At 39.9% G+C, this 25,027-nt stretch overlaps 1 protein-coding gene across 3 annotated transcripts in view; it reads left to right on the top strand.

The window, feature by feature from the left end:
- WWC2 (WW and C2 domain containing 2) overlaps positions 1-25,027 on the top strand; it is a 209,296-nt gene that overhangs the window by 163,855 nt on the left and 20,414 nt on the right. For all 3 annotated transcript variants that reach the window (XM_044760694.2, XM_070499627.1, XM_044760695.2), the window contains exons 15-21: positions 2,119-2,311; positions 4,181-4,345; positions 13,718-13,836; positions 15,947-16,145; positions 17,444-17,608; positions 18,991-19,083; positions 22,313-22,555. In XM_044760694.2, the coding sequence (XP_044616629.1) occupies positions 2,119-2,311; positions 4,181-4,345; positions 13,718-13,836; positions 15,947-16,145; positions 17,444-17,608; positions 18,991-19,083; positions 22,313-22,555 (1,177 nt within the window). The remainder of the gene's footprint in view (positions 1-2,118; positions 2,312-4,180; positions 4,346-13,717; positions 13,837-15,946; positions 16,146-17,443; positions 17,609-18,990; positions 19,084-22,312; positions 22,556-25,027) is intronic.

Below are 25,027 nucleotides of genomic sequence, written 5' to 3'. Positions count from 1 at the left end.
GTCAGAGAAAAGAAACTGGATCTAAGAAAAGAAGAGCTAGGTTATTCAGTAGGCAATAGAAGAATGGAGCTAGTGGATGTCTGTGTTGATGAGCATCAAAGCTGGAGGGGGTAGGATGCTGGGAGGGGAGTGGGCTCAGAGGGCCTCCCAAAATCAAGGTGTGGGGAATCCACGTTATTAGCGAGAGTGGTAAAGAGGAAGGCGTAATGGAGGCGTGGCTTGATCACCCCGGAGAGCCTGCTTCCCAGGACTGAGATTAGGAATACCCATCAGTAGTATCTTGGGGAGACAGGCTGATAATACTATTTGTGATTTCTCCCTACTGATAAATACTCTGAGATATTGGCGTGTGCCATTGGCAGCCTTTTCATGTTAGTATAGCCTGTCAGGGTGAAGACAGGTCCACCAGGGATCGAGTCTCTGAGCAGTGAAAGCCAACCCACAAGTCCAGGAGAAAACTGCAGAGCCCCCGAGAACACACACTTTCTGTAAACTCAGATCGTAAGGACAGTCCTACCCAAATGTTCCTGTGACACGCTGTCTCAGTCACTCTCGCTCACCTCGTAGGAAGTCACAAGAACAGTGCCTGTGGGAGGTTTGGCGGTAGCCTGTGTAGTTCAGGATCAATGGGAGGCTGAACCGGGGAAGGCAGCCAGCTGTTCGCTGTGCAGCTGGTACGCAATTGCTTGTCCAGTTGGTCTGAACCTTCCTGAGATGGATAGCAACGTGTTCTTAAGCCCATACACAAAAGCCTGGGCCTGCATAATGGCACTGTTAGAAATGGCAACTAACTAGTATGAAATATCCTTAAAACAGTTCTTTTTCTCCCCTAACTTGGAACTTATTTTTGGTTATTAATTACGACCAGCAGAGTTTGTGCTTCAACTGGTTGGCAGCAGCCGCGGTGTTTGCTTGAGAGGCTCCTGACTCCCCAGACCTCCTACGGCAATAAGAGAAGAGCCCCTGCCTCCTTCCCCTCTGCCTTGGGCTCTGAACCACGTAAAACCTGATTTTTTTCATGGGGAAACCTTTTAGGGTCATGTAACTGGTTCGTTTACTCAGTTTCAGAGTAAAACTGAAGTCTGGAGAAACAGAACATTCCTTCTCTCCATTCCAGCTCTCTAAAATACTTCCTTTTATTGCCTTTCCATGAAGGCGGAGAAAAAAGATTTCTTCTGAATCTCCAGCCTTAGCAGCAACGGCCCGAGGTCCACTAGATTTTAGTGCTGCAGCTCCGTAATTGACGTTGATATCAAGCACAGCAATAATACGACATTCCTCAGTTCTGCATGTGGACTTACAGTGTTTATAATTGGAGAAAGGCACCCTTCAGAGTATGAATTAGACAAGCCTGGAAGGGGGAGGTGGGCATTTAGTGGGTGTGCTCTTTCTGGGATTTAAAAGGAAATAACCTCATGCTGTTTCCAAGGGTTGTGAGTCCTCGTATAATGTGTGCTCAGAAAATTCACTTTAAAGTAGTATTAGAAGTTACTGTTTTTGGTAACTCTTCCTCTGAATTTTACAAAGCATAAACTCTTGAGTTCGTCATATCTGAGACTTCTGAGATGCCGGACAGTGGTATTTTTGAACTGTGAAATTTCATCTGTTTTGAGTTTTCTCAGCAATATGCTACTTAGCTTTTCTTTTTCTCTAGTAGAATAATGTATTCCATTCCTGAGAAACGGTCCTGCGCAGCTCCTTTAGCTCTCTGCATGAGTGTTCTTTGGGACCGTCACCAGTATCTGCTTAGTATGTGCCTGCCTTCCCAGGCTCAGAAACAGCTGACTTTGGAACTGGCTGTGCCTGGGCAGGAGGGACATGAAATCCGGCTGCCCACGGACTTTCCTCCCTGTTGCTTTCCTGCCGTGCACCTTTGCCGCAGCCTCGTGGTGACCGGCAGGCTGGGCCGTTGCATGCTCTGGGGCACAGTCGGCACGGCTGGGATAAGAAGAGAGCCTCTGCACTGAGCAGGGACCCACATGGCAGCAAAGCTTAAGGGTGATAATGGACTCCATCTTCCCCCTCGTTTCTCTCTTTTGCAGATAATTTCAAACGATAGCTGTGAATCCAGTATCCTTGCAGCGCCTCTGAAATCCATTTTACTCTTGTTCTTTACAGCTATTTTAGGGTTGCTCTACTTCCCTCCTCAACTGATGTCAGCTGTCTATTTCGAACAAAAGTCCACCCAGCCACGGAATCCATCTTATTCAACGATATGTTCAGAGTGGCCATTTCCCAAGCTGCCTTGCAGCAGAAGACGCTGCGAGTGGACCTGTGCTCTGTCAGCAGGCACCGGAGGGAGGAGCGCCTGGTAGGGCCTCATAGCTGCCATGTGAAACCACGCTTAGGACTGGCTGCTCTGAGATTAATTTCCTAGTTGCTGTTGCGCCAGCCCTCATACCACTGCAGATCTGCCCAAGGCCACATCCAACGGTGGTTTCATTTTTTATCTGAAGTAGTGATTTCTAGTTTTCCTTCTCTTATTCCAGACCTTTAAAAGATGCTTAGAAATTATGATTTTCTATAAAATGTACTTTCTACCCTCTGGCTAAAGAAGAACTTTGGCCTGTGTTATGATAATCACTATGGAGTATGTTTATTATTCCCAGGACGAGTCTTGTGCTGGGTGCTTTGTATACATTATCTCCTTTAATCCTCATGACAATCTTAGGAAAAGGGTTACGATTACCTCTATTTTCAGATAAAGAACTGCTTAGAGAAGTAATGTGATCAGGGCCACACAGCTAGTGAATGATGGAGCCAGATATCAAAGACATCCCACACATAAGTCACTGTTACAAACTTAGATCAAGCAAGGCACTGAGTATATAGTTCCTTTGTTCAGCTCATTTTCCCCAGCCATGGTTTTAGAACTTCTCATCACTTCTCAGCCTTTTGGCTAAGACTAAGTGTGGTATTAGAGCTTCTAGGAAGACCTAAGTGGTGTTTAGAGCAGTGTGAGGTCTAAACGCTAAAGCAGAAGACATCATACTAACCAATAGTGAGTTTAACACACATTGTGCGTAATAACCAGAAAACCGTCATGTACCAGTGAGGTCAACAGGTGTTCAGGTGCATGCGCGTGGAGGTGTGCCCATATGTCCCAAAACAGCAGGGTCTCCACTTAACTCTTGTCTGCAGTCCACTCGGAAACACAGAAACACACGGTTCACGAGGAATAAAATGTAAACAGGTGATAGATTTCTTATTAGTATTTCCTTTTCTTTATATGAAAAAATATATTTGATAATATTGTTTGACAGTAAATAAAGTTAGAAGCAAAGATAATAGACTGGTCAGGCTGTTGGAAAGGCTTAGTATAATAGATATATATGTCACAAGCTCCGTAAAGTTAATAAATGTGTTAATTGATAGCCTTTTAAAAAATGGTGCAGTTTAATTTAGATTCTGGCTGATACGTGTGATTTGGTGAAATATAAAAGCTTTTAACCTTTAATTTTTTTTGACATTCTCTTAACTTATCCAGAGAGAAAAATTTTGCTATCTGATTTCTCATTTAAGATCCACAGTAGACTTTTTGTTTGTTTTTAAATTTTTCAGTGGATAGTGGGTTTTGTGAGTAATAAAGCACTCATGGCATATTGTAAGATATATTATGGTCTATGCTTAGTCATTTATTTTTTTTCTTTTTCTTTTTTAAAACTTTTCATTTAAAAATAATTTCACACTTATTAAAAATTTCATGCTTAGTCATTAGGTTTTGGCAAAATAGTATCTCACAAAATAACCCCAGGGTTGGCTTTTTTTTTTTTTTTTGAGGAAGATTAGCCCTGAGCTAACATCCATGCCCATCTTCCTCTACTTTATATGTGGGACGCCTACCACAGCATGGCAAGCGGTGCCATGTCCACACCCAGGATCCGAACCGGCGAACCCTGGGCTGCTGAGAAGTGGAACGTGCAAACTTAACCGCTGCACCACTGGGCCAGCCCCCAGGGTTGGCTTTTAGATTGGGATTATTTCTTATTTAGTCACACCTGAAAATATAAGACATCTCCAGGCTTTTAAAAAATCCCCCAATGCTTTATATCATGAGTATTGTATTTTTTTTCCCTAAAACAAGCTTACCCAATAATCTTAATTGTATCAGAGGGAGCAAATATGAATTTAAACATTTTATCTTCTCTCTCTCTCTTTTTTTTCCTTTCTTTTCCTGTAGGCTGGAACTCAGATCAGCCTGGCAGATTTACCATTTTCCAATGAGATTTTCACTCTGTGGTATAACTTGCTTCCTTCTAAGCAAATGCCTTGCAAAAAGAATGAAGAAGAAAATGAGGATTCTGTATTTCAACCAAGCCAGCCATTAGTAGATTCTATAGACTTGGTGAGTCAAAATTAGAGAATAAAATTCATTACAATTTAATAAAATAGTATGGAATATTCGCTTTCACTATCCTTATTTTTTCTTTCACAGCTTACCCTTTTTTCCTGGCTTTCTAACCAAAAAAAAAGAATAATTGAAGCTTTGCTTCAAGTACAGTTTGTAAGAGAATCGCTCGTTTCTGCCCGTACTTCCTTCCATAAAAGTAAACTGATGTGGAGGCTTCACTGTTTTAAGTGACCGTGGAAAGCCTTTTGATTTAAATTTACGCTTCATATACGGTGTTCACATTTTTGATTCCACTGTCAGATTATACGTTTGGATTTCTTGTTTTTTGCAAACTTTCCATTTGTAGCATTGATATCTGTAAATATTTTCTATTAAAAAGTTTGTTCTAACCAGCAGTCATGCTTCAATACTTCCAAAAAATTTACCAAGGGGCGTCTTGTGAGGCCGTCCTTCTCTGATTTGGCATTTGTGGGTATCGTTATGGAGTTCATTTATTTCGGATGATCTATGAGGAAAGGGTTTACTAAGCAAAAGTCACATAATTCAGCAACAGTGCTTTGTTGTTCATCTACTATGTGCAAGAAAGTATCGTGGACGTTATGGTGGGTGGGGAAAGGGAAACGAGCGTGTTGGTAGAGCTTGTGTTCCGTGTGCAGGTTTGTGGAAGACACTAAGTAAAGCATACGAGATGATGAAATATGGTTTCTGCCTTTAAGAATGCTTTTATAATGGTCACACTGTGTATAAGGTTTTTTTAAACAGCTTAATGCAATATAATTTACATACCATACAATTAATCTATTTAAAGCATACATTTTACCCATTAGAAGTAACCAATTCAGTGGTTTTAGTACATTCACAAAGTTGTGCAACCGTCACCACGGTCCAGTACTAGAACATTGTCATCATCCCAAGAAGGCCGACACCCCTTAGTAACTCCTGGTTCTCCCTCAGCCCGTTCGCCCAAGGCAACCTCTAATCGTCTTTCTGTCTCTATAACTTTTCTTATTATGGACAGTTGATGTAAATGGAATAATACAATATTTGTTCTTTTGAGACTAGCTTCTTTCACTTAGCATAATGTTTCAAGGTACATCCGTGTTGTAGCATGTATTAGTACCTCATTCCTTTATATTCCCAAATAATATTCCGTTGCATAGGTACACAGCATTTTGTTTATCTGTTCGTCAGCTGATGGGCATTTGGACTGTTTCTGCTTTTTCACTATTAGCAATACTGCTGTGAACATTTGTATACAAGAGTTTGTGTGGACGTATGTTTTTATTTCTCTTGGGTATTTACCTAGGAGTGGAATTACCGAGTCATGTAGTAGCTCTATGTTTTGCACAGTGGCTGCACCATTTTACGTTCTCACTAGCTGTATAGGAAGGTTCCAACTTCCTCACCCCCTTGTCACATGTTATTAATCTTTCTTTTTGATTCTAGCCCTGCTAGTGGGTATGAAGTAGTATCTCCTTGTGGTTTTGATTCACGTTTTCCTAATGACTAACGATCTTGAGCATACTTTCATGGACTTATTGACCATTAGTTAGTGTACCTCTTTTTTTGAGAACTGTCTGTTCAGATCCTTTGTCTATTTTTTAAATGGGCGATTTATCTTTTTTTGTCGTTGCGTTTTAAGAGGTCCTCATATATTCTTGATACAAGTCTCTTATCCAATAAATGATTTGAAGATATTTTCTCTCATTTTGTTGGTTGTCTTTTTACTTCTTAAGGGTTTCATCTGCAGTAGAAAAGTTTTAAATTTTGATAAAAGTCCAGTTGCCAATTTGTTTCTTTTATTGCTTGTGCTGTTCGTGTCATATCTAAGAAGGCCTTGCCCAACCTAACATCACAAAAGTTTGCTCCAGTGTTTTCTTCTGAGAGTTTTAAAGTTCCGTCTTATTTGTAGGTCTCTGATCCAATTGAATTGTTTTTTATATGTGATGTGAGGAATGGGTCCAATTACATTCTTTTGTTTCTGGGTATGCAGTTGTCCCAACACCATTTATTGAAAAAACTATTCTTTCTGCCTTGACTTATTATGGCACTTTTGCCAAAAATCAATTGAGCATACATGTGAATGTTTATATTTCTGGACTCTAAATTCTGTTCCATTAATCTCTCTATCTGTGCTTATGCCAAGCTCACATTGCCTTGATTACTGTAGCTTTGTAATTATTTTGAAATCAGAACATGTGTATCATCTAACTTTGTTTTTCTTTTTCAAGATAGTTCGGGCTGTTCAGGATCCCTTGCATTTCCATGTGAATTTTAGTATCAGTTTGTCAATTTCTACAAAAAAAGACAGCTGGGATTTTGATAGAGATTGCACTGAGTCTGTAGGTCAATTTGGGTCATGTTGTCATCTTAACAGTTTTAAGTCGTCTGATCCATGAATACGAAATATCTTTTCATTTATTTAGATCTGCCTTCATTTCATTTAACAATGCTTTGTAGTTTTCAGAGTCCAAGTTTGTGCTTCTTTTGTTAATTTTATTCTTTTTGATGCTATTGTAAATAGAACTATTTTCTTAATTGCATTTTTAGATTATTCATTGCACAATTGATTTTTTACTATCTTGTATCTTGAAACCTTGCTTAACTCATTTAATAGCTCTAATAGTTTTTTAGTGAATTCTTTAGGATTTTCTACATATAAGTTTATATCTTCTGCAAATAAGGTTCATTTTACTTCTTCCTTTCCAATCACCTTCTATTTATTTTTCTTGTCTATTTGCCCTGACTAGAACTTCCAATACAATATTGAAAGAACAGATGTGAGCAGACATCCTTGTCTTGTACCTGATCTTAGCAAGGAAGCTTTCATCTTTCACCATGAAGTATGATTTTTGCTGTGGGTTTTTTGTAGATGCCCTTTATCGGGTTGAGAAAGTCTCTTTTTCTAGGTTGTTAAGTGTTTATATCATTAAAGGCTGTTGGATTTGACAAATGCTTTTCAGCATCTGTTGAGATGATCATGTGGTCTTTGTCCTTTATTCTATTCACGTGGTTTGTTGATTTTCAGATGTTAAACCAACCTTGCATTCCTAGGATAAATCCCACCTGGTCATGGTGTATAATCTGTTTTATGTGCTATTAGATTCAGTTTTCTAGTATTTTTTTGAGGACTTTTTTGTCTATATTCGTAGTTTTCTTGTGATATCTTTGTCTGGTTTTGATATCTGAGCAATTCTGGCCTCATGGAAGGAGTTAGGAAGTATTTCCTTCTCTTAGATCTTTTGGAAGAATTTGAGAAGATTTGATATGAACTCTTCTTTAAATGTTTGGTAGAATTCACCACTGAAGCCTTCTGAGCCTGGACTTTGCTTTGTAGAAAGTTTTTTGTTTACTAATTCAATCTCTTTAATTGTTATAAGTCTACTCAGAATTTCCTTCTTGTGTCAGTTTCAGGAGTTTGTGTCTTTCTAGGAATTTGCCCATTTCATCTAGGTTGTCTAATTTATTAGCATACAATTGTTCTTAATATTCCCTTATAATCCATTTTATATCTGTAAAGTTGATAGTGATGTCTCCTCTTTCATTCCCGATTTTAGTAGTTTGAGCTTTCTCTCTATTTTTCTTGGTCATACTTGCTAAAAGTTTGTCAACTCTTGATCTTTTCAAAGAACCAACTTTTGGTTTCATTGATTTTCTCTAATATTTCTCTTTTCTGTATTTCATGAATTTCTACTCTAGTCTTTACTACTTCTTTCCCTCTGATCACTTTAGGTTTATTTTGCTCTTTTTCCATTTTCTTAAGGTTTAGGTTATTTATTTGAGATGTTTCCTCTTTTTTAATGTAAGTGCTTATAGCTATAAATTTCCCTCTGAGCACTGCTCTTACATCATCTCATAAATTTTGGTATTCTGTGTTTTAATTTTTATTCATCTCAAAATATTTAGTAATTTTCCTTGTGAATTCTTGTTTGACTCGGTTACTTAGGAATGTGTTAATTTCCGCATATACATTAATTTCTTATTTCCTTATGGTACTGATTTCTAATGTCATTACAGTGTGGTCGAAGAACATATTTTGCATGATTTCAGTCCTTTTAAATGTATTGAGGCTTGTTTTATGGCCTGGTATACGGTCTATCCTGGAGAATCTTCCATGTGCACTTGAGAACAACGTGTGTTCTGCTGTTGTTGGGTAGAGTGTTGTACAGGTGTTTGTTAGGTCTAGTTGCTTTATAGTGTGGTTGTGTATACATTTTTGTTACACTTTTTATCTTGTTCTAATCTCACTCTCTGACTTCCTTTGTGGAGAGGAGTGATGGAGAGATTTATAACAAAGTGCACAAATCTTATGTGAATTTTCTGATGAATTTTCACAAAGCGAACACATCTGTGCAGTTACCAGCCAGATCAAGGTATAGTACATTAGCACCACCCCAGACTCCTCCCTGTGCCTCATCATAGTCATTACCAGAGCCCTAAAGGTAATCTCTATTCTCACTTCCTCTCTATATATTAGTTTTGCCTGTCTTTGAACTTTATATAATGGAAGTGTTCAGTATATATTCTTTTATGTCTGGCATCTTGTACTCAACCTTATGATTGTGAGAGTCATCTACGTTTTTTGTGTAATTGTAGTTCATTCATGCTCATTTTGTGATATGTCATTGTGTAATTATATCACAGTTTATCCATTTTGCTATGGATGGACATTTGAGTTGATTCTACTTCAGAAGCTATTATGGGTAGTGCTATTAGCATTCTTGTGCATGTCGTTTGGTAAAAATACTATTTATCTTCTTTCATTTTAGCTATTTTGGTAGATAAATAGCACTCTCTTGTGGTTTTTTTTGCATTTCCCTGGATTATAATGTTTAATGGCTAAATGGATGTCATCTTTTGTGAAATATGTGTTCAAGCTTTTGCCCATTTTTCTATTAGGTTCTTTTTTTTTATAGGTTGGCAGAGTTCTTAATTTTACATTTGAGTGTTTTGTCAAATATATTTATTGCAAATATCTTTTCCCATTTTATAGCTTACCCTTTCGTTTTCTTAATGTAGTCTTATTTATCGATTTTTCCCTTTATGTTTAATGCTTTTTCTTTCCTATTTAAGAACTATTTGCCTACCTGAAGGTCATGAAGATGTTTTCGTGTATTGTCTTATAAAAGCTTTCTTGTTTTACCTCTCATATTTAGATATGACCTGAAATTGATCCATCTGAAATTAATTGTTGTGAAAGGTATGTGGTAGGAGTTAAGATTCCTTTCTGTCCATATGATAGCTGGTTGACCTGGCATCTGCTGAAGATTTTCTTTCGCAACTGCACTGCAGTGTCACCTTTGTCCTAAGTCAGATGACCTCTACATATGTGGGTCTGTTCCTGAATTTACTATTCTCTTCCATTGGCTTAGTCGTCTACCTCTGTAGACAATACTATAGTTTTTCAGAGTGAAGGCTTTTCAATAGTTCATCATTTGGAATGATTTTTCTGAGGCTATTCATAGATAATTGCTACCAGATTAAGGAGGTTTCCTTCTCTTTCTAGTTTGAGTTTTTATTATGCATGGATATTGAATTTTATCAAACATTTTTACTGTGTCTCTTATGATTACATGATTGTTCTCTTTTATTCTCTTAATGTGATGGATTATACATTGATTGACTTTTGAATGTTAAACCACCATTGGATTCCTGGAATAAAATAGACTTCATTATGGTGTATTTTATGTGTGTTCTTCTATATGTTGCTGGATTTGATTTCTTGATTTCTTGATTTTGTGTTTGGGGTTTTTTTCATTTATGTTCATGAGAGAGATTAGTCTTTAATTTTCTTTTCTTGTAAGATCTTTGTCATTTTTTGATGTAAAGGTTTTCCTGGCTTCATTATACAAGTTGGAAAATATTCCTTCTTTTTTTTTTTTAAAGATTTTATTTTTTCCTTTTTCTCCCCAAAGCCCCCCATACATAGTTGTATATTCTTCGTTGTGGGTCCTTCTAGTTGTGGCATGTGGGACGCTGCCTCAGCGTGGTCTGATGAACAGTGCCATGTCCGCGCCCAGGATTCGAACCAACGAAACACTGGGCCGCCTGCAGCGGAGTGCGCAAACCCAACCACTCGGCCACGGGGCCAGCCCCAATATTCCTTCTTTTTTTACTCTCTGCTGAAGTTTTTGTAAGATAAATGTTATCTTCCTTCAATATTTGGGAGAATTCACCCTTCCATCCTTTCTCTGTGAGAAGCAGCCTTTCTCAGCCAGGTTTCTGTGAGAGAAGTAAGCCCTACAAAAAGTGTTTTCAATGACTATTTTCTTACTTCTCTCAAGGAGGGTGCATAACTTATACCCTTCTAGATGTTTTGTTTTGTTTTGTTTTAACATAATGAATGCCTGAGGGCATTAGGGCTTAATTCTCATGGAATTCCAGTTGAAAAAGGCTGGTGGCTTATTTTTTAATTACAGATTCAATTTCTTTATTAGTTTTAGGACTATTCCGACTTTTCTATACTTACATTGGTTGTAGTATGTTGTATTTTTCACAGGATTTGTCCATTTTATATTAAATTATCAAAATTTTGACAAAGTTTTTCACGATGTCCTCTTATTATCTTTTCATAGATGCAAGGACTTTACTCATTTTCATTCCTGATGTTGGTTATTTATGCCTTTTCTTCCCTTTTTTCCCCCTCATTCTTGCCAGAATTTGTCAAATTCTTTATTTTATACAAAGAAAAACTTGGCCTTGTTGATTTTTCTCTGTCATTCATGTGTTTTCTATTTTATTAATTCTGCTCTGTATTATTTCCTTGCTTCTGCTTTCTTTGGGCTTAATTTGCTCTTCTTTTTCTACTTCTTGAGATAGATACTTAGATAACTGCTTTGTAACCTTCTTTTCCAATATATGCATTTAAGGCTAAAAAATTCTCTTTGAGCATGGCTTTCACTGATTTTCACGAGTTTGATAATGTGACATTATCAAAATATCATTGAATTAAACATATTTTATAATTTCCATTGTAATTTCTTGTTTAATACATGGGGTTTTTTAGAAATATGTTTACTTAATTCCCAAACAGTGAGGTTTTCTAGTTATCTTCTTCTTATTGATTTCTAGTTTTATTTCACTGTTTTCAGAGAATAGAGTACATAGTATTCAATCATACAGAATAATTGAGACTTGCTTTATGTCTTAGCGTATCGTCAGTTTTAGTAAAAGTTCCATGTGCTCTTGAAGAATGTATTTTCTGCATGTCAAGTTTGTTAATTTTGTTTTTCAGATCTTCCACATTTACTGATTTTTCAGTTTGCTTATTTTATCGGTTTGAGAGGTATATGAAATCTCCAACTTGTGATCATAGATGTCCTTTTCTCCTTTTAGTTCTATTAGTCCTTGCTTTATGTATTTTGTGTGTGTTATTAGGTGAATGTAAATTTAGCATTATATTGTATCTTTCTGTTCAACTGACCCTTTTATCATTATAAAATATTCCTCTTTATCTCTAATAATACCACCTGTTTTTAAAATCTATTTTATCTGGTATTATTAAAGCTATGTCAGTCTTTTTTTGATTAGTGTTGCATGGTTTAAATTTTTCCATCCTATCACTTTCAGCCTGAGTCCTTGTATTTAAAGTTTTCCACTTGTAAGCACTACATGGTTGGGTTTGATTTATTATCCAATCTTAAAATCTTCATCTTTTGATTGAAATATTTAGTTCATTTACATTTAATACTATTAGTGGTATATTTGGGTTTGAACCTATTACCTTACGATTTGTTTTCTTTTAGTGCTATCTTTGTTCCTTTCTTTCCTTCTTTTGGATTAATCAAGTATTTTTTCAGTTTCATTGTCCCTTCTTTAGATCACTAGGAATACAGTCTTTTATTTTTTGCCATTTCCCTGATGATTACAGCATGCATCTTTGACTTATTAGAAACTATGTTAAATTGGTGCTTTTACTTTTTCCCAGACAGTGCAAGGATTTTCAAAGACTTTAACTCCATTTATTCCCTTTCCTCCTTCTGTGCAATCATTGGTCCTATAATATTTGTTACCTATATTTTAAATCCCACAAGACATGATTATTATTATTTTATTAACAATCAATATTCATTTAGATTTCCCCACATCTTTACCCTTTCTGATGTATTCTTTTCATTTCTGCATTTTTGTGCTTCCATTTGCATCATTTTCCTTCTGCCCAAAGAATTCCCTTTAGTATTTCTTTTAGTATCTTTATTTTAACTTCATTTGTGAAGGACTTTTTTTTTCTTTCCTGCATATTCAGAATTTTAGGTAGCCAGTTATTTCCATTGGTTTCCACTGGTTTCCATTGGTTCTGTTGAGCTGTTGGAGGATAGTAATTGTTGATCTTTAAAAGGCATTGCATCTTTATTTTCTTTGACTGCTTGTAAAATTTCTACTTTTTCTGTGATTTTTGGCAATTTCACTCTGATGTGGTAAGGTGTTTTCCTTTGTGTTTAGTCTAGTGATGTTCTCCATCATTTCATCCATTTTCTTGAACATGTTAATTTAAAATTTTAAATTCCTTCTCTAAATCACTGCCATATATTGGATCACCTGTGGATCTGTCTCTTTGCTCTGTTGTTTTTCTGGCTTTCATTCACTGGGTCCCGTTTCCAGGGGATGCTGGGTGTGACGTATGAAGAGGTTCTGGCTGGTAGCTTCCTCCAGAGAGGACTTAATGTTCTTCTGGAAGGCAGGTGCCAGTAGCGCAGATTGCCTGGATCACTTGGGGGACCTGAATTCCAATTTTTCTCTCCCTAGGACCATGAGGCAGCTGGAGTATCTGCTTACGGTTTTGTTTCAGCCTCTGACCAGCTGGTTTTTGCTTTGTTTTTCAGCTTCTTGCTCTGTACATATTCAGCTTAAGAATGGCAAATGCCTCAACAGGAATATTGTGCAGAATATTGGGCTCACTTTACAGTTCATTTTGTCTGCACCCTCGCACGCTGACTGCCTTGGTGTAGTCCTCAGCTCAGTTTTCATCTTTGTGTCTTACCAACACTGCTATGGTTCTGGGCATTCAGTCTGGTTAGCTTGTCTGCCTCATCCCTAGAATTGACACGCCCCACCCCACCCCACCCCCACCCCCCGAGGGAGACACGTGGCAGTGATGGCCACATTTCTGTGCATGTCCCTTCTCCTCAGGATCTTGGCCCTCTAGGTCTGATCGCCTTTTTGTCCTTCAGTGCTTTAAAGCGGCTGGAGTGAGTGTGTTTGCTTTTTGTTTTAGTTTATTCTGCTTTTGTGTTTGATCTCAGCAGGAGAATTGGATCTAGTACCACCTTCTCTTTCACAAGTGGAAGCATAAGTCCCCGTCTGATGAGTTTTAAATCATTTCTCAAAGTATATGATGTAGATTGCCATATGTTTTATATTCTCCAGGATGCAGTGTCAGCCTTACTTGCAAGAACGTCAGCCGAGCTGTTGGCTGTGGAACAAGAATTAGCGCAAGAAGAAGAACCTGGGCAGGACGAGGAGCAGAGGGGTCCCGATGGAGATTGGTAAACAGTTATTTCCTTTTGCTGCTGGGAACTCCAAGAGAATGTGTTTAGTCTCTCATAAGACTCTTTCAGGGAAGCCTTTATGAGTTCATATCTTATTCTGGAATTAATGGAAAGCAGTGCGGCTGCAGGGAGTTGCCCCTGGAGGAAGGACGCTCTGGTCATTAGAGAGTTGAAGGAGATAACGGTGAGCTGGCCAGCCGAGTTAACACAGGAGTGAGACTTTTCGTTCTTGCTTCAGTAGTTTTGACACTGTTTCCTGAGCTTTTTAAAATTTTAAGTCTAATCTATTTGGAAAGGAATAGTAGTTTATTGTAGAGTCATAGATAAGTTTTAGAACTGACACTCTTTTCCTTTAAATTACCAGAAGTACCATTTAGGCTCTGTAAGTCAAAGCAGATATTTAGAAAACATCTGAGTAGTCATTTCTCTATTTGTTAGCACTTTCACCCTCTTTTTCTCTTCCCTCCCCATTATCCATACCCCGTCCTTTAAAAAAAGAGAGAAAAATGGTTTTTATAGCTTTTGTCTAGATTCACGTATATGTAAAGAACTGTCCTGGTTTGCACTATGTTCTCTAAAAACAAATTTCAGTGAATGTGTCAGTTTTTAAAAATATATATGTAAAATCATTTAGATCAGCTTTATATAGTTGCATATACTGTTATGTTTGAACTACTGTTAACACATATAAGTGCATACATATATAGCATGCACGTGTGTGTATGGGTGTATCTAAAATTTTTACAAACTTCGAGTGACAGGATATATCATAAATAACACAATCTTGGACATTGGGAAGGAACAGCAACTACAGTGATGTAAAAAGGTACCAATATACTTTGTCCTCATCAAAAGCCCTTTATAGTGAATAAAAATCAGAGTACTGAAAAAAATATATATAAACATGAGTGTGATTATAAGGTTCATCATGATATCTTTAAATACTCAGCCTTCCTCGTGTATGTAAAGTACAATTTGTTTCATACACATTAAAAAAATGCACTCACTACATAAGGTAAATTTATAATTTACAGTATTCATTGCTAGTTCCCCCTGTGTTCATTTCACGACGAGACATTTAATAACTAGTCTGTGTCAGTTTGTCAGTATGTCACCAATCTTGGTAAAACTCCACTTTTAGTTATCAATGGAGAAAATGTTTCCATTCTAAGAACATGAAACTCAGGGGCCTGCTCAGTGGCACAGCAGTTAAGTTCGCACGCTCTGCTTCGGCAGCCCAGGGTTCGCCAGTTCGGATCCCGGGTGCGGACCTATGCACCACGTGTCAAGCCATGTTGTGGCAGGCATCCCACATATAGAGTAGAGGAAGATGGGCACGGATGTTAGGTCAGGACCAGTCTTTCTCAGCAACAAAAAAGAGGAGGATTGGCAGTAAATGTTAGCTCAGGGCTAATCTTCCTCGAAAAAGAAAAAAAAAAGAACATGAAACTCACAAAGCATGAGATGTTCTAAACCATCCTTGTTCAATACAGTTTATACAGAATACAAACCGTGTTTATGTTCTGGACCCTCGCCTGTAATGCCACCCAAGCCTGTGCCTTGACTTGTTAAAGACAAGATCATATGCCATTGAGTCTTCCGTTACTTCAGTAGTAAAATTCCGTTTACACTGGGTTCTACCCCTGCTGGACCGTGGGCACAATTGATAGTGGATGTTTCTAATGCTTATATTTTTACTCACTCTTAGCAGAGAGTCACCCCATTCTGTTGGATGATTACTTTTACAATAAATGAACAACCAATACCAAGTTATATTATACTGAGTGTCAATATTTTTAAATGGTGGAGTTAAACTTTATATGAGATTTTCAGAGTATTTCTATTTTAATATCTGGGAATTAAGTCAAATTTCATGAATTTAACTTTTTAATGACAAATTATGGTGATTTTGCTGTAGATTGCTAGCAAGTAAGATGATAATTTTATTTTTCATAATCATTTTAGTAAAAGTTGCAGCTAAAGAAGTGGCTTGACTTGTCATGTGTGAGTCTGTTCCTTGCCCAGAGAGCGGTGAACATGCCCGGGCTGTACTGTTTGCAGAACGCACCTGCTTGACCTGAAGTATGTGTGTTTCGCTTCACTTTAGGTTAGCAATGCTCAGAGAGGCCTCAGATGAAATTGGGGCTGAAGAAGAGGCTGAAGTCAAATTGCCGGAGGGCAGTAGCTGTGCAGAGGACTCGCGTTCATGCCCGAGTGTACCTGAGATGAATGAAGACATGAGCAGGGACGAGAACAGCTGTGCCAAAGACCTTGGAAGCCAGCCCCCCACGGGAACCCCCACCCTGGTGAGTGCCCTCACTGAGCTCTGCTGAAACAGCCCTCTCATGGGCGCCGTGCCGGCTGACTGTCTGCTCGGGAGGATTCCTTAGGATTCTGTGCCAGAGCTCATCACGACGGGCATTTGTGGGACCAGACTCTAAGAAGCATTGTAAGTGCTTTAAAATTTTTAATGGACCCCAAATATTCATTCTCCACCTAAAGTTTATAAAGAAAGGTAATAGCGCTATTTAGATCTCTGTGAAATGCTCTGTGACCATTATTAATAGCGTTTCAGAATCTCCTGGATAACACCAGGATGACTGCTTAATTGTATTAAATTTCATAAACATTGTCAGTTTATTTCAATTTCACCCATGAAGTAAACATTTGAAGTTCGTTTTGGTCACACGGCGTTCCAGTTGAAACCCCTCTGGGAAGGTGGCAGAGGACTCGGTTCGGGCACAGGTGCCAGCCAAGGTGTTAAGCAGGTAACACTGCTAGTTCAGTGAGAGGCATACTGAGACTGCCATCTGCAGAGGGGGAAAGTCATTTTCAAGCCTTGAGGATGCTGGTGAACTTGGGATGTTGGTAAAGAGTTTAGGAAATTCCAATTCTTTATTCCTGAGAAAAATAATATTATGCCCTGACTGAAGACTTCCCTTCTATAAGGGAGCACACCAGCACGAGGCTGGTCTGGAATCAGGTTATACCTGTAAGATCAACCGTGGACACCTGCCTCTGCCTATGGAGTTTGTATTTTGAGAAACTTCTGTTTTTACTTAAGGCTTCTTTTTCATTACGTTTCTAAAGAGCCAGTAAAAATCCAAACTCAGCCTCACAGCAGTTGTTATAGACATGTATGTCTAACTGCGTGTTCTCTATAAACCTGTAACTTTGTAGTATATTTCCATGTTCTTATATTTAATTACTTTTATCATTTACTCTGAAAAAAACTTATCAGAAAGTTGAGTAATGTTTAGTGCTGAAGCATTCCCAAATACGATTCTTTATAGAACCACATCTGCACTCTAAGTGTACACCTTCATTTTTCAGGTCTAATCTGTCAGCGATGGCACCTCCATTTATGGGTAACCCTGTGGGGCAGCCATTATCCTGCCCACGGAGGGGAACTTCTTAAGAACTCCGCAGAAAGCCATCTCCCCGGGTTTCCATCAGGAGTGGCACAAAGCCTTTCTCCCAGAAGTAGCCTTGGTGCTAGATGGGTCTCTGTTGTAAGATTAGATATTTCTTCCATACTTAGAGGAAAGAGCGTAAATGCATCCATGTCTGTCCACTCCTGACAGATTACTGACTTTTCCCGTAGGTTGATAAAGAGACGAATACCGACGAGGCAGGGAATGCCAGCATGACAGTGCGCCCCAAGGACCGCGGCGGCCTGAGCGCTCGACAGCGCCCCTTCGTGAGGAGCAGCGTGATCGTGCGCTCGCAGACCTTCTCCCCCGGAGAGCGCAGCCAGTACATCTGCAGGGTAGGGGCCCAGTGCTGCACTGTCGGGGGTGCTCCTCGGCCGGGTGGTGCCGCTCTGCCGGGGGTGCTCCTCCCGCCGAGGGTGCTCCTCCGCCGGAGACCTCCCATGCACTGCGGGCCGCGGCCCTGCGCCCCTGCCAGTGAGGGGCGCTCAATGACAGTAGACTGTTTGCTGGGACCTTCCACTTCTCACTACGAGGACTACTTACTGGCTAGGAATGATTTCATAAAATATACAAAAATACCACAGTTTCTGGTTCTTTTAGCTTGGGTTTGGGAATTTTTTTTTCTTTTCCCAAATTTAATGTCTCATTGCCTTTAATGCCATTTATTTGGCAAGTAAGTGAGATTAAGGACCTGGCTGCTAAGTATATTTAGACTTCGGTCTATACTTGGAAGCTTAAAGTAACTTGAGATTTATAATATTTTGTATATTTCTGCCATATATCATACATGCTTCAAACCATGTTAGTCTTGTTGAACTAAAAATTATGAATTGGGTTTTAGAACAAAAATCATCTTTTAATAATGCCTCTAGACACTGATTCAGATGCATAGTTCTGTGGAGAATATTGTGGGATTTGCATCAATTTACCAAATTCTACCTGTGGAAGTATTTATGACTTATAGTAAAATAGATTTAATATTCTAAAATGAGTTAGGAAATACTTCTGAAATTCTAAATTTTTCATTTAATTCAACAAACATTTTTATTAAGCACCTCATGTTTCTAGAGACTTGGGATTCGTCCATGAACGAGAGACCCCGAGCCCTACCCTGCAGGTTTATACCCTTGTGGGTCAAGCCAAACAGTAAATAGTACAAGTGATGAATAGGTTATGAAGTGTCTTGGATGGAGACCACTGCTATGGAAAACAATAGAGCAAGTCATGGGGCGCTGGGCATGGTGGGGCCAAGGGTCACAGATTAAGAAGGGCTCAGAGTAGGCGTCACAGAGAAGGTGACATTCCAGCAAAGTCCTGAAGCAGGTGAGGAGTCAGGGCGGCCTCTCTGTCCAAGAGTGCGATGGGTTGTGCGAGCTGTGCCCACGCTCTGATCCCGAGCTCTGTACACGCTGCAAACCTGTCTTTAAAAAATGAATATTGCTTGTTAGCTAAAAGTACGAAGGATAATTTTATTTCAAAGTATGTACGATTATCTGAACACATGATTTGTGATAACTGCCACCACAAGACAACTGTTGACATTTTTAAAGAAAATTAATTTATCTAAGAAAAGCTTAGAACAGGGAAAAACTTGTTTAGAGGAAATTTTCTTAAAGAAATAAACTCATATTACCACTACCTGCTTTATCAATTCTAAACTTCTGCCAGCACTCCCTTATGTAGTGATTCTCCTTTTTTTTTTATCCTTTGTTGCCAGTTAAATCGAAGTGACAGTGACAGTTCAACCCTGGCTAAAAAATCACTGTTTGTGAGAAACTCTACTGAACGGCGCAGTTTGCGGGTCAAAAGGGTACGTATTCCCTCAACAAGATCCCGCTGTCCTGGACCTCTCCAGAATCATAAATTGCAAAACGTAAATACCAGAACTGTTGAGTGTCGTTGCTCCACGCTCTTGGGCTGTTGAGTGAAACCGCTGTGATCACAGAGGTCAGTTACAGAGATGGAGAGAGATGTGCTTGAGAGCGTTCATTCATCGTGGCTGGATCCTGTGATGATTAAGGCAGGAAGTTTAGTTTGCGGCATCAATGGAGAAGGGGCTTGCTGAATGGGTTGAGCACGTTTCTACTCCTGGCTGCTGTGTCTCCACACCGTGTGTGGCTCTTAAGCAGTTATGGGAAGAACATAACACCCAGTACCTTTTCCGAGGGGCAGACAGCTGGTAAAGGAATAACACGGTTTTAGTAACTTGCTTAAAAACAGATATCTTTAGACAGTTAAGATTAATGTGGATGGGAAAGCTCAAGTCAGGTTTTCCCGGAGGCCCCAGGTCCCTGGATGAGCTTTAAAGGATAAATCTGAGAGAATATTTAAGTAAATTAAAAGGTGGACTCTTCAGGTAGTTCAGAGATTCCTGTGTACTTACCAACAGCTGAATGCTAATGGGAAGTTATTGGTTTAGTAATAATTTACTAAACTGTGTTATTTCAGCTTAAAATGTGCCGTTTAGTCAGTGCGAAGCAGTGTGTGCTCAGCTCTGTAGGCGCGGTGGCACCGTCTGCAGGAGTTCCCATCTGGAGGAGGCCTTCGAGGAGCGCACGGGGCTCTCAGCATGTCGCTGGTGACGGGGTAGCGGGCTCATCTGGTGGGAGAGTCTGCAGGGCCTCGCTGGGGAGATCTGCGGCCTTGACACCTGGATAAAATCTCAAAAGAAAGTGGCAGCTTTGTGGGGGATGGATACCAGGTGCTGTCGGTAGGTGGCACGAAATGACACAGGGACAGGCAAGCACAATCAGAGGGTGAGCAGTGATCACACTCAGGCCCCGTGCATGGGAAGATTGGAGTGAAGACGGGAAAGAAAGATGAATCGTTAGCTCCACCAAGGACTCTGGTGTAATGCCACTTGCGAGAAGTGCTGAGGGTGTCACTAGGCAACTTCTGGGTCCCCCGGCTTAACGTCCTAGTTACTTAAAAGTGACAAGCGCATTTCTCTTTTCTCAAGGCAAATATGCTAGCATTTGTTTAGTATTGGCATTTTCAGGAAATTTTCAGGTGTAGATCTTTCAGATTAGCAAACTTTATGCTGTAAAAGCACTTAAACTTTCATCATCTTGAATGAGAATGTTTCTCAACTCCTTTGTCAGTCACCGGCATTTTTGAGCAGCACATGCTTTTAGCGGATGGTAGCACTCTTCAGAGAAATTTTAACCAGAATTGTTTATGAATTGAGTGCAGCTGAAAAACAGTTGGGTTGCTGATAAACTTAGTTATTAAAACTATTTGAACCACATAGGTTAATTCTGAACCATTGTGTAGGAGATGATTGTTAGATGATCTTTAAAGTAGACAGATACGGCTTGGTCGAAGTGAATGGGAAACGGTATTCTGATTTAAGAGTTACAGCATGAAAAAGATGCGGAGATGAAGTGAACAGAAGCATCTGCAAAGATCAGTGAAAGGTTTACCTGGCTGGAAAAGAAATGTCCCAGGCATATGAGGCATGCGGTTCAAGGGTACCTGTGGGCACGGGAGTGCGAGAGCCGCCTCATGCTGGCTCATGAGAGCCGGTCATGCACACCTCTTCCAAGTCAGTGACGTCACATTGACAACTTGAAAGCAGTTATGGCGGGAGTATTTACACCAAAGAAATTGGCGAACCCTACAAATCAATGAGGCAGATGTTAAACATTTACTTGCAAGCCACTGGGGTTCTTAGAGAGGCTTCATTGCATGACAGCTAGGAAGGATTTCTGATTGTGAAGAATGAGTAATGCAGTCAAAGAAAGTGTGTTTCTAAATGATTCTGCAGTGTAGTAAGTTTGTTAGAGAAAGCAGAGGCGAATGAAGAGAACCTAACAATAAGAATGTTACAGAATGTTAGAGAGTGTTGCAGTGATATGTGGTGGACAAGGATGGAGAGGAATAGAGACAATGAAGGCTATTCAGACTTTGGCCAAGGCTTTGAAATAAGAAGAGGGACAGACAGGCCCTCTCCCTTCCACCTGTCATGGACACCACAATTGTTTCAGATCTTCAAGCTAGAACACTTGTCAAGTTTGAGTCCCTTCTCTCTTATATCAAACCGTACCAGTTTTTATTAGTAATCTCTTATTTTCCATTCCCATGGCCAACCACCTAGGCAAGAAATGCCGGCCTTGTTCCCCGCTGCTTGTGCAATCTCCCCCGGCCTCTCCGGATTCCTTCCTCAAGCGCGTCTCAGCCCTGAGCGATCCCTCCCCTCCCTGACCTCCTGGGCTGCAGAGGGTACTCCTCCACAGTTCTCGGTTGCTTACTGTCTCATAGGGTCCTCTAATCCAGGTCCTCAAGGTCGGAAAGTCTGTCTCCTCTTCTTAGCATTTAGCCTGCAAACCCCAAACAGATATTTATTCATACATGTTCAATAATTATTTCTTGATAAATGGATATGTTTGGCCCCAGGAAGAACCCCACTGGTTCAGGGGTGAGGGTAGATACTAGACAATGGGAAATTGAGGAGGGAGTTGGAATTTAAGCATGTTGATTAGAGGAGGGAGTGAAATTTTATCCCCACTGACTAACTACTTTTGGCTGGCAGTTACAGAAATGATAGCAAAAGGTGTAAGCTGTGAGGGTACAGTTACATGTCCCGAAGCCGAGGAGATGGACGTTTCTGGTAGCGTGTTTGTTTCTCGCAGAGACCGGGCCCTGTATGGTAAAGTGGTCAGGCTAAGCCAGGTATGCTATGGTAACAATATAGTTTTACTTCTGGCTTAGCTGCTTGGCCTCTGCAGGTTGACCGGACGCTCTGCTGCTTGTCCTCACTCAGGACCCAAGCTGATGGGCCTCCGTCTCTGGGTCTTTGCTGACCCTCTAGCAGGGGACAGAAGTGTACACATCTCACACTGGCTTTGAAAGGCTTCTGCCTGGAAGTGATACACATCACTCCCACTCACCTTTCATTGGCCAAAGCAAGTCACTTGGCTAGTTATGTCCTCCTTCAAGGGAGCAAGGAAATGCCATCCTCTTGTTTGCCAGGAAGGAGGAAAAGCAGAATGATGACAACCAATTTAATGAGTGTCTTGTTTTGTTTTCTAACCATCCAGGCGGTTTGCCAACCAGTCCTTCGGAGAACAGCCCAAGAATGCCCAGTCCGTACATCTCTAGACTTAGAACTGGATCTTCAGGCATCTCTAACCCGGCAGAGTCGCCTCAATGATGAGCTGCAGGCCCTGAGGGGCTTGAGGCAGAAGCTGGAGGAGCTGAAAGCTCAGGGAGAGACTGACCTTCCACCGGGTGTGCTGGAAGACGAGAGGTTCCAGAAGCTCCTGAAGGAAGCTGAGAAGCAGGTAAAGGAATAACACAGTTTTAGTAACTTGCTTAAAAACGGATATCTTTAGACGGTTGAGATTAATGTGGATGCGAAAGCTCAAGTCAGGTTTTCAGCGTGTCCGTTCTCTCTGAGGGGCTGACAGAGGGTTAATCTTTTTAAAGCCTGCCATGTAGAAGATACCCCACTTAGACCTCAGTTTTGCTAAAGTCTTCAAATCATTTTCCCAGGACTTAGAACATTTTTTTCCCTTGTTATAGGCCTTTTCTTTACCTAGGATATTGCCAAAAAAAGTGGTGCTGCCACCCACCAAGGTGCAGAAAAGAGGTCCCCCAAGCATCCACCCCAGCCCACAGCTGCAGCTCTGGCAGCCGCCGGCCTCCTGCCAGCAAGGGGATATGGCAGCTGGGGGACGTGGTCGTCTTCATTGATGCTCAGCATTTTTCTTTGTCTCAACATGAGACTTGGCAAATAAATACAGTATCACTTTGAACATAAGTCATAAATTTTGTTTCTACAGGTAGCTCTTTGAGATTCATTAACCACATCCATTGGAAATGTATTGCTAATTTTAATGCCCCTAAATTTTCACATTCTTTTCTACCTTCAAGGAAGATCGCATTTCACATATTGGCATTCTCCTTTGCCTTTTGCCATACAAACAACTATGCAAAATAGGATAAAATCGCTGATTAAAAAATAGGATATTTGTGGGGCCGGCCCCGTGACCGAGTGGTTAAGTTCGCGTGCTCCGCTGCAGGCGGCCCAGTGTTTCATCAGTTTGAATCCTGGGCGTGGACGTGGCACTGCTCATCAAACCACGCTGAGGCAGCGTCCCACATGCCACAACTAGAAGAACCCACAACGAAGAATATACAACTATGTACTGGGGGGCTTTGGGGAGAAAAAGGAAAAAAATAAAATCTTAAAAAAAAAAAAAGGATATTTGTAAGGGAATATTTCTCTTGTTCCACCACCTAAATATGACCAAAATTTCCAAGAGCCTGCATATTTATGAAGTCAATTGATTCTCTCAAGATTAGGATTTATATTTTGGTGCGGGAGTATATGTTCACATCCATATGTAATATACAAATAGAATTTTCCACATAGCTGAAATATTACAAATGCCAAAACGTTATTTTCTTTCAGCCCTTTTGGATGGAAATCTGAAGTCAATTACACAGTTCCTTAAATTAATAGAAAAATCTTGTCCATAATATAAACTTCTTTCTGTGGCCCAGAGTTGCTTTGGTCATATGGTACATGGTACTGCAAGGAAACCTGGAGTCGTTTAGCTCCCCAGCCACTGCTAATCCTAGATGGAACTCAGAACTTAACAGATGAATTTCAGGGATCAAACTTCTACCAGCAATTTTTAAAGAAAGTTTAAGCAGCAAAACATATTACATATCTGTATTATGTCCCACCTGATAGAAAGAAACCTTGGCACACAGCAGGTCCTCAGTAAATGTCTGTGCAGTGGGCAGTTGAGTGGTAGGCCTTATGTCTGACACTACAGTGAATACAGGGATAATGAGACATTGTTGTGCTCCCAGAGAGCTTATGATTTAGTAAAGGAGATGCACCAGATACACCAGCTCCTCAAGAGAAATCATTCCCTGGTGAGATGAGGAGAGGCTTTGTGGAGGAAGTGACACTTAAACTGGTCTCGAAAGCAGGTTGTGGAACTTCATCTCAAGGGGGTGAGAGCCTCAGCAGGCACGGGACCCTGCAGCAGTAAAAGGTCCAGGAGAGCTCCAGACAGTGAAGGGCCCTCGGCGAGAGCCTGCGCGATAGCAGGGCCGCAGCACAGCTGACCTTCTGCAAAATGAGAGATCAAGTTAAACACTGAAATGACCTACTTTTATGCCTGTAACCTGAATAATGATCATCATCATTTTCATACTCTTGAATCTTTCAATTCAGCGTTAGCAGTAATTTTAAACTCTTGCTTGACATTAACCAACTCTAATATCATGGAGAAGCATCAGTCTTTTAACCCTGTGGGTCAAAGCCTTTCAAAGCTGGAGTGGAGTTTTACAACTAGAGGTATAAGCAGAACTTTGTATCTTTGGGGGTTTTGTTGTTTCTAGTTTGTTCTGATAGGAAATTCTGGGTTCCTAGGTGTCAATAATTATAAAAACTTTGGGACTTTTTCACTTAATATCATATTACTAAGATTCATCCATAAGGTGCTTATTACTGTAGTTTGCTTTGGCTGCTGTCTAATCTCCATTGTGTAGAGAAAAGCTCAATAAAGCAACAAGTTGGTTCTTTGGAAAAAACAAACAAAATAGAGCTCTGGCAAGATCAGTGAAAAGAAGATACAAATAAAGTAAATTATAAAAGTAAAGTGAGATAGGAGTACAGATAAATTTGAAATTTAAAGGATAATTGAATACTGTCAAAAATATATGCCCATAATTTAGACAAATATCTAGGAAAATATATTAGAACTGATGAAAGAGGGAAAAAAAGGTTAAAAATA

The sequence above is a fragment of the Equus asinus genome, chromosome 27, assembly GCF_041296235.1.
Source record: "Equus asinus isolate D_3611 breed Donkey chromosome 27, EquAss-T2T_v2, whole genome shotgun sequence".
NCBI lineage: Eukaryota > Metazoa > Chordata > Mammalia > Perissodactyla > Equidae > Equus > Equus asinus.
Note: the sequence above shows the minus strand (reverse complement) of the source record. Positions and strands in the feature narration are given on the sequence as shown.